We start from the raw sequence: 10,156 nt of genomic DNA on the forward strand, positions 1-10,156 counted from the left end.
TGATCGGAGAAGAAGGTTAGGGTTAAGGAAATTAGGTTTTCTCATCTCTCTCTCTCACTCTGATTAGGGGAAAAATTTATAATCTCCTTCCTCTTTTCTTTTTTTTTTTTAACAGAGGATTAGGCTGTTATTTATAGGCAAAACCGGGATGGTGATATCGCCACAACTATTTAATATCTGCACAAATGTGCGATTTTAACAAGCTAATTCACCCCCTACCGATTGATAACTGAACCAACTTGCTCTGTCTTTTAGTGTAATTTCTTTGTAGAATTTTCTGAGATTTTGCAGGGAGACTCCTGTGATTCTAAGGTTTCCAAAAATGCGGTCATGGGCACCTAGAGTCTTAGGTTGACCTGGATTTCCCCTTCAAGTACATGGATTTTGGGATGAAGCTTAGATATAATTAGGTCGCCCCCTTATATGCTTATACTGCGGACACTGCTCGGCTCGTTCGCTAGGCAAACGATATCGGATTTTGATGAAATTTCGCAGGGACCTTGCTGGGATCCTAACCTACCTTGTGAAAAAGCTTGGGACCCCAATGAACTGATTTGGCGAGGTTTGACACAAAATTGAGAGATTTAGGGCATGGTCAAAATGGGACGTCTACACTCACTATCGCCAACTTTCACGTAAGCTGAATCCTAGCGGATACTGGAAGTTCTGTCAACGTTATGCACCAGGATGCCTTCACTGAGATGCACATCAACAAAGATAGACTGGAGCCGGTTGACTGGTCCATCTTTGGATTCTCCGGAAGTGAGATCAAGGTACAAGGGAACATCAAACTCCCCGTGACGTTCGGAACTCACCCCGCCCAACGAACCATCATGCAAACCTTCATGATAGTTCGCATTCCTTTTGCTTATAATGGGACCATCGGAAGACCAGCATTAAACGAAATGGGGGCAGTGGTTTCCATTGCCCACCTAAAGTTAAAGTTCCCCACAAGACACGGCATTGGCGAAGTCAAAGGTGACCAAGAGAAGGCCCGTGAATGCTGCGCCACTCTGCTGAAGAAGAAGAAAGCCGCCAAGGAAACATTTTCCATTGAAGGTTCCGACCCGAGAGTTGAGGTAAAGCGGGGAGAGCCAGTCGAGGAGCTCACAAAGGTCCATCTCTTCCCCGGGTCCGACGAACAGACCATCCAGATAGGTTCCCTCTTGTCAGGTAAGTTCAAGACCGACCTTATCGATTTCTTAAAAACTAACTTGGATATCTTCGCCTGGTCCGCCGCCGACATACAGGGAATCCCCTCTAATGTAGCAGTTCACAAGCTGAACGTGGACCCAAGCTTCAAACCAGTTAAACAGAAAAAATGCAACTTCGCAGCCGAGAGACAGAAGCATATCAAAGACGAAGTGGAAAAGCTCCTTGAAGCCAAATTTATAAGACAGATCTGTTACCCAGAGCGGCTCGCAAATGTGATGATGGTCAACAAATCTAACAGAATAGCGAATCTGTATAGACTTTACTGACCTCAACAAAGCGTGCCCCAAAGATTGATACCCATTACCGAGGATCGACCATCTCATCGATGCCATCGCCGGACATGAGATGCTAAGTTTCATGGATGCCTTCTCCGGATACAACCAGATCCAAATGTACGGGCCCGATATTCCAAAAACCTCATTCGTTACCGACCAAGAGCTGTTTTGTTACGAGGTCATGCCCTTCAGCCTCAAGAATGCTGGCGCCACATACCAGCGTCTCGTCAACAAGATTTTCGCCGAACAAATCAGAAGAAACATGGAAGTATACGTCGACGACATGCTCGTCAAGAGCCTTGAAGCTCGGAACCACATAGCCGAACTTGAAGAAGCCTTTCTTGTTCTCCGTCGCAACCGAATGAAGTTAAACCCCGCTAAGGCGCTTTTGGGGTAATCTCTGGCAAATTCCTAGGCTTCATGGTCAGCAACGGGGAATTGAAGCCAACCCAGAGAAGATAAAGGCACTGCTCGAAATGACACCCCCAAAAGATATCCGGGAAGTTCAGAGACTTACAGGACGAATCGCAACCCTCAGCCGATTTATGTCAAAATTCGTTGAGCGGTGCTTTCCTTTCTTCAAGACCCTGAGAAACGTTAAAGACTTTCAATGGACAGATGAATGTCAGACAACCTTCGGCCAACTGAAGGCGTATCTTCAAACTCCTCCGTTGCTCTCTAAACTGGTACCATGTGAAGATCTATACCTGTACCTGGCTATTGGACCTGCCGTTGTAAGCTCTGTACTCGTCCGGCGAGAAGGAAAGAAGGAACAACCCGTTTATTATGCCAGCTGTGTACTCCATGACGCCGAGACTCGGTATTAAGAAATTGAGAAATTCGCCTTCGCAGTCGTCGCCTCCGCGAGAAAACTCCGCCCATACTTCCAAGCTCACCCCATCACAGTCCTCACCGACCAACCCCTCCAAAAAATCTTGCAAAAACCCGATACCTAGGGACGAGTGATCAATTGGGCAATTGAGTTAGGCAAGTTTGACATTGAAATAAGGGTCTATAGAACCAAGAAGGGGGTGAATTGGTTTTATAAAAAATTTATACCATTTTAAAAATCAAGTATTAAACCTAATTTGATTTTTTCTTCTCTTGATTAGATTTTGGTTAGTTCAAATAATATCAAATCAAAAGAAAATGTCAAATCAAACAAAAATGAAAGTACAAGACAAGGAAGGAACACGCCGATATATAGTGGTTCGGACAAAGCCCTACTCCACTCTTCTTGAGATCGTCCTCAAGGATTTCCACTATGTGAGACCTCCACGATGCCCGGCTCCGAGGCGATTACACTCCCAAGGGGTATTAAATAAGGATGCCCTTGACACCTTTACACCGACTCCCCTTCTTCGCCGAGTTCTAAGCGCTACTCCTTAGGGTATTAAAAATAGGATGCCCTAGCCACCTTTATAATGAATAGTAGATGAAGATTGCTTGGCTTCTCTTGAAAGCTTGATGCACAATGAAGTCCCTTTGAGTGCTCTCCACAATAGGTTGCAAATGAAAGTCCTAAATCCAAACTCTAATGATTTGCAAGTACAAGGCAAGTTTGGTGGAGAAGAAAAATAAAGGCTCAAGCTAATAGGATTTACAAGTGCTTTAAAATGCTTAAGAATGTTTTTCAAATTGCTCAAGAGAGATAGATGATCCTCTTCAATGTGTATTTATAGCCCTTTGAGAAGATATGACAGTTTGGGGGTGTGAGTATCAAAAAACACTAAAAATCAATTTTTAATTTGAAACCCAACGGCTATTTTTTCTACTGTCGCGACATTCTCAGAGTTCCGAGAACCATTCTCGGAGTTCCGAGAGAATGCCCAGAAGTTGGAAAATACTTACTGGACCATTTCTCGAAGTTCCGAGAAAATTCTCGAAGTTCCGAGAAATTGTCCAGAGTATGGAATATACTCCCTGGGCACTTTCTCGGAGTTCCGAGAAACCTAAAATCAGCAGATTTTCCCTGGTTTTGATGCTGATTTATTTTGGGCTTTTGGAACCCAAATCTTATGATAATTTGGAATGTTATGAGGGTCCCAACATGTTGGTCCACCACATAACCATGCACTTAACCAATTAATTTTAATACGGGGAGTGTGGTTAGTTTTGAAAAATACATTTGAAAGATTTTGCCTTGACTTAGAAATCAAAGAGAGAGGATGTACAATAAGTCTAAATATGGTTACACTCCTCTTTGGTCTTGGTCTTCATAGATCTTCTATGGTGTGCTTGCTTTGCTTGAGTGTGTTGAGGTGAGCTCCACATTGATTGTTCTTCCAAGGTAAGTTGTCCCATGTGGTCTCTAGCTCCTTTGACTCTTGTGTGGTACATCTTCAAGCATGACTAAGTGATGTGATAGTTCCTTCTATGATCACCCTATCTTATCACAAACACTTCAAGGCAAATTTGATTAGTATTCAAAAACATAATCAATTGAGTTTAGAATCATCAAAACAAGATAGGAGGGTAGACCCTTGGGCTTACAATCTCCCCCTTTTTTATGATGACAAACAAAATTGATTATGAGGTTTGTGTGGAGTGACATAATAGGCAAGTGAATGCAGGAACTCCCCCTCAACATATCCACGACGATAAACGATAACATGTATATAGTGCATATGGAATATGAATAGATAATCAATTTCCAAACTTCTCCCCCTTTTGTCATCGACAAAAATGCGAACTTAATCAAGGTTTAAGCTCAAACATGAACAAAGTGATATTCGAGAGGTAGTTCATGTTGATTAGCTATAAAACTCCCCCTTAAACTTTTAAATGAGGCAAACTAAGATGTATAGCAAATAGGAGTGAATGTAGCCCCCTTAAACTTTTTTTTTTTTAAATAGAATGAGATAGAGTGTGAAGCTAACATGATGAGCAGGAGTAAACGATGATTGAGTTAGGTACTTCCCCTAAATCAATGGTTATGGTATAAAATATGTAGCCAAGTAATGCACATATACCTGTTCATGATCAAGATGTTGACATACTGCCAATTTGTTAGGTATTTTAATTAAGGTGAAGGTACATCTCAATCTTAGAGAACTAAGAAGGCTAGGAGTGCCAATTGAGTGATTTTTAAGATTAAAGTTTGACATCTTATTCATGCAGATACTACCAAACAGGGATGATATATATATATATATATACTATATAGATAAGCTGGTGAAAGGCACGAAGTATTTATCTAGCAATTTCTTTGACTTGATCCGCACTCCAAATGTTCAAGGCACTTCGGATATAATATATTCTATCATCATTAAGGGATTTTGTAAAGATATCAGCCCATTGTTCCTCAGTGTTGATATATTTAAAGCAAATGTCCCCTTTTTGTGAGTGATCTCTAATGAAGTGGTGTCTAATCTCAATATGTTTGGTTCTAGAGTGTTGTATGGGGTTCTTTGTCAAGTTTATAGCACTAGTATTGTCACATTGGATGGGAATATTTTCCAATTTAATTCCATAGTCCATCAATGTGCTTTTTATCCATAAGACTTGTGCACAGCAAGCTCCAGCTGCCACATATTCTGCTTCTGTTGTGGATAGAGCTACTGAGTTTTATTTCTTACTAAACCATGAAACAAGTGATTTGCCCAAGAATTGACAAGTCCCACTAGTGCTTTTCCTATCCACTCTACATCCAGCAAAGTCTGCATCTGAATATCTAGTGAGAGTGAAGGCAGTAGATCTTTCATACCATAGTCCCAGACTTTGGGTTCCTCTTAAGTACTTGAAGATCTTCTTGACTGCAGATAGGTGAGACTCCTTTGGATCCGATTGAAATCGAGCACAGAGACAGACAGTAAACATAATGTCTAGTCTGCTGGCTGTCAAATAGAGTCGGCTACCTATCATACCTCTATACATCTTTTGGTCCACAGATTTGCTGAATTCATCCTTTTCTATCTTAGCAGTTATACTCATGGGAATTCTTGATGTCTTGCTGCTATCCATACCATACTTCTTTAATAACTCATTTGTATATTTTTCTTGATTTATAAATATCCCATTTTGGTATATTTGATTTGGAGTCCAAGAAGTAGGTTAACTCACCCATCATACTCATTTCAAATTCATTTTTCATTAGAGTTGCAAATTCATCACACATTTTTTGATTAGTCGAGCCACAGATGGTGTCATCCACATAAATCTGGACAAGGATGATATCTTGATTTTCTCTTTTGATAAATAGTGTTTTATCCACATTTCCCATCTCAAAACCTTTTTCTACTAAGAATGTGCAAAGCCTCTCATACCAAGCTCTAGGAGCTTGCTTCAAACCATATAAAGCCTTATCAAGCTTGAAGACATGATTTGGATGTTTGTCGTCTTCAAAACTTGGAGGTTGCTCAACATACACTTCCTCTTGGATATAGCCATTTAGGAAGGTACTTTTGACATCTATTTGATATAATTTAAATCCTTTATGAGATGCATATGCCAAGAGTATCCTAAAAGCTTTCATACGGGCAACAGGAGCAAATGTCTCATCATAGTCTATTCCTTCCTCCTGATTGTACTCTTGGGCTACAAGCCTAGCTTTATTTCTAGTGATAATTCTATTTTCATCCATTTTGTTTCTATACACCCATCTTGTGCCAATGACTGGATGATCACTAGGCCTAGGCACTAGCCTCCACACCTTGTTCCTTTCTAATTGACTCAACTCTTCTTGCATAGCCATCAACCAATATTCATCCTTTTCGACTTCCTTGATGGACTTAGGTTCTAATTCAGATATGAACGCCAAATTGTTACTCACACTTCGATAGTATGATCTAGTTCTTACCGGCGATGTGGCATCACCTAAGATTTGGGATTCAGGATGATCTACCAATATTCTCCTATCCCTATGTAATGAGTTATTATCTACACTCTTAACTTCCTCACTAGGTAATGTATTACTTGTAGATACATGGGGAGGAGCATTTGTCTTAGGTAAGAGGTGTTCAATAGGTTCATCCTCATCATGTGGCATTTCTTGAGGTGTTGGCTCGCTCTCATCAAATGTAACATGCATGGATTCTTCTACAACTAGGGTTCTTCTATTAAACACTCTATATGCCTTGCTATGTGTAGAATACCCTAAGAATATGCCATCATCCGACTTCTTATCAAATTTATGCAAGTTATCTTTGATATTCAAGATGTAGCATCTACAACCAAACACTCTAAAGTAGCTTATATTTTGTTTCAAGGTTTTCCAAAGCTCATAAGGTGTTTTCTTAGAAATTAGCCTCATATACACCCTATTTATGATATAACAAGCGGTGCTAACCGCCTACGCCCAAAAGTATCTAGGGAGATCATTTTCATGCAACATGGATCTAGCTATTTCTTGGAGGGTTCGGTTCTTTCTTTCTACAACCCTATTTTGTTGAGGTGTCCTAGGTGCTGAAAAGTTATGTTTGATACCATGTTCATTACAATAAGTGTCAAAGTGTATATTTTCAAATTTCGTTCCATGGTCACTTCTAATGTAAGATATGGCAATACATTTTTCATTTTGGACTTGGTTACACAACTTAAGGAAATTTTCATAGGTTTCATCTTTATGTGCTAAAAATATGACCCATGTAAATCGTAAATAGTCATCCACAACAACAAACACATACTTCTTTCCACCTAAGCTACTTGTCTTCATTGGTCCAAAAAGATCCATATGAAGTAGTTGCAAGGGGTAAGTGGTTGAGATCATATTTTTAGGGGCAACTGAGCTCTTTAATTGTTTGCCTAATTGACAAGTTTTACAAATGTAATCTTTGGTGTACTTGAACTTAGGCAATCCTCTAACAATGTCTTTTGAGGAGAGTGTTGAAATGAGATCCATTCAGACATGACCCAACCCCCTATGCCATAACCAAGAATCTTCACTAATGGCATTATGACAAGCTACATTTTGGAATCTAAGATCATCTAGCCGAATAGTGTAAATGTTATTGTCTCTAAAACCTATGAATTGCACTTTTCCATCTATCTTATTCTTAACAATGCATTTGTCGGGGTTGAAGACTACTTGAAAACCATTCTCACACAATTGACTAATGCTAATAAGATTATGAGATAAGCCATCAACATAAAATACATCATGTATAGGAGAGGTAGAGTTACCTATGGTACCTTCTCCTTTAACTTTTCCTTTGTAAGCCCAAGGGTTCCCCATGGGTTTATTCAATCACCTTGTTTTGATGATTAACAAACGCAAATTGATTAGTCGTTTATGGACTAATCATTTGCCTTGAGTGTTGTGCTTTAGACAAGTCCTACACAAGTCAAATCATACTAGCACACACCTTGTTGGCCTATGCTTGAAGATGAACCAAACACAATGGCAAAAGAGCTCGGAACATACTTGGACCAATCACACCTTGGAGGTACCAAGGAGAAGCTCATCATCAACCATCTCAAAGCATTGAACAAACAAAGGAAGAACAATGAAGGCCAAAGCTTGTGGATCAACAACTTGCAAAAAAGCTTGAACCAAATGGTGGCATCATCCTTGGAAGGTGTCAAGCAAAGAAGCTCAACCTTGAAGATCCAAAGCAAGCCATGCACTCAAAGAGAAGATCAAGCAATGGCTACCTCAAGAGTTCATTCAAGAGAATGGTAAAAAGGGTAGATTGTATCACCTATCTCTCTTGTGTTTTCTCTTATCAAGGCACATCTTAAAACCCCTAAAAATATGTTTTTCAAAGAGACTAACACACCCTTTAAGGACTTAAATGGATAAGTGAATGGCCATGGTGGTGTACCAACTTGTTGGGACCCATATGGCATTCAACACAAGAATGAACAAAACAGAGTTCCGAAGCAACAACCTGGACCAGCAACTAAATCCTATCAAAACTTATTTAAAATATTTTCAAATATTTTTAAAAATATTTTTAACAGATAGCTCTCATTTTTCTCATATCCGTAGAGTATAGAAATGTCAAAATCCGACGAGAAATGAGGGAGATATGAATTTTACAAGTTCGACACTGTTTGCTGGAAACCAGTCTCGGAGCTCCGAGAAATGCACCAGATTCTAAACTTAAAGGCTCTGTTTGAATTCTCGGAACTCCGAGAATTTGCTCGGAACTCCGAGAATTTCGCTCGGAACTCCGAGAATTTTTCTCGGAACTCCGAGAAATGTTTTTCTTCAAAAAAATATAGCAGTTCGGGTGCAACGGCTAGTTGATTTTTTGACCCAGTTTTGACTGTTTTACCCCCCAAACGGTCACATGGAGTTGGGACTTTATATATACCCATTCAAGGGTCCAAAACACAAGAGGAACATTGTCCAATTTCAAGAAACCATAGAAAATCATTTGTGAACTATTTTTGGGTTAAATTCTCTCACCAACCAAACTCTTTGTGCCTTGATTTGAGAAAATCTTTTGAGATTGGTTTAGGCTTAAACTTGTTTATTCTTGAGAGCATCCTTGGAGCTTCAACTTGCATTGTAGCCTACATAAGGCAAAGCTTTTATCTTCTTCTTTATTCGATCGGTGGCAAGGGCATCCGTTGTTTTTAATTCCCTTGGGTGAACCGCTTAGAACTCAGCGGAGAAGGAGAGTCATTGTAAAGGTGGAAGGGCATCCTTATTTAATTCCCTTGGAGTGTAAAAGCCTCGGAGCCGGGCGTCGTGGAGGTCTCAATAGTGGAAATCCTCAAGTGCGACCTTGAGAAGAGTGGAGTAGGCCGTTTGCCGAACCACTATAAATCTTTGTGTCACTTGTGTGATTGGTATTTCTCTCACTCCCTCTCACTCTCTTATTTGGTTATTTGTGCTTAGAATTGAATGAGTAGTTAGCATTGATAATCAACCTAAATATCTTAACCTTGCTAACTAGGCTATATTAAAATTACCTAATTAAGTTTGCTAATCAACAAGGGTTTTGAACTTATATTAATTTGTAATATTGTTTAAGTTCAACTATTTCAAACTTAATTAAACAAGGGATAAGTCTTTGGTGAAATCTTAGGAAAAGTTTTTAAAAGGTAAAGATTTTATAAACATCCTATTCACCCCCCCTCTAGGTTGCCAAACTAAGTCACTACTTGGATTTCAATTGGTATCAAAGCTTGGGCTCTTGATTAAGACCCTAACCGGTTAAGAGTTAAAAGATCAAACTTTTTGGCAACTTAAAAGATGGGATCTAGACTACCTATTTTGGATGGTTCGGATTATGGATCATGGTTGATCCATATGAAGACATACTTAAAAGGTCTAGATAAAGATATGATAAAGATAATTGAAAATGGATTTATGTTAAATGCTAGATCTAAAGGATTAAATGAATATAATAAAAAATTATCTTTACTAAATACAAAAGCCCTAATTGCAACATGTTGTGCATTACCACCACACATTTATGAGAAAGTATCCTCTTGTAAAAATGCTAAAAATGTTTTGGACTCTATTGAAAATCTTCAAAATCAAAACATGTGCTTAATGGGATTATCTAATGAAGACCCCTTGGATAATGCCGAATTCACACTTGAAGAACTTGTTGAAAATGTCCAAGAATTACATAAGAAACTTGAGGATCAACTAGCTAAGAATTCAAACTTGAAAAATAATTTAGCTAGTATTCACAAGGAGTTTAGGTCACTAGAAATAGATCATGCACATCTTAGTGAAGAAAATGAAATTTTTAAAAAAGATTTTATTG

The 10,156-nt window shown here is 39.1% G+C and overlaps 1 protein-coding gene across 1 annotated transcript; it reads left to right on the forward strand.

Annotated features, from left to right (window-relative positions):
• The first annotated feature begins 677 nt into the window (after nucleotides 1-677).
• Nucleotides 678-1,481, forward strand: LOC143878980 (uncharacterized). The gene has a single exon (XM_077381192.1). The coding sequence runs from the start codon at nucleotides 678-680 to the stop codon at nucleotides 1,479-1,481; it is 804 nt and encodes a 267-aa protein (XP_077237307.1).
• The last annotated feature ends 8,675 nt before the right edge of the window (nucleotides 1,482-10,156 follow it).

The sequence above is a fragment of the Tasmannia lanceolata genome, unplaced genomic scaffold (assembly GCF_043159265.1).
Source record: "Tasmannia lanceolata isolate RefF3 unplaced genomic scaffold, GAP_Taslan_0.1 ptg000006l, whole genome shotgun sequence".
Classification (NCBI taxonomy): domain Eukaryota; kingdom Viridiplantae; phylum Streptophyta; class Magnoliopsida; order Canellales; family Winteraceae; genus Tasmannia; species Tasmannia lanceolata.

Coding starts and splice junctions, on each gene's coding strand:
- LOC143878980 (XM_077381192.1), top strand. CDS start 678: ATGCACCAGGATGCCTTCACTGAGATGCACATCAACAAAGATAGACTG.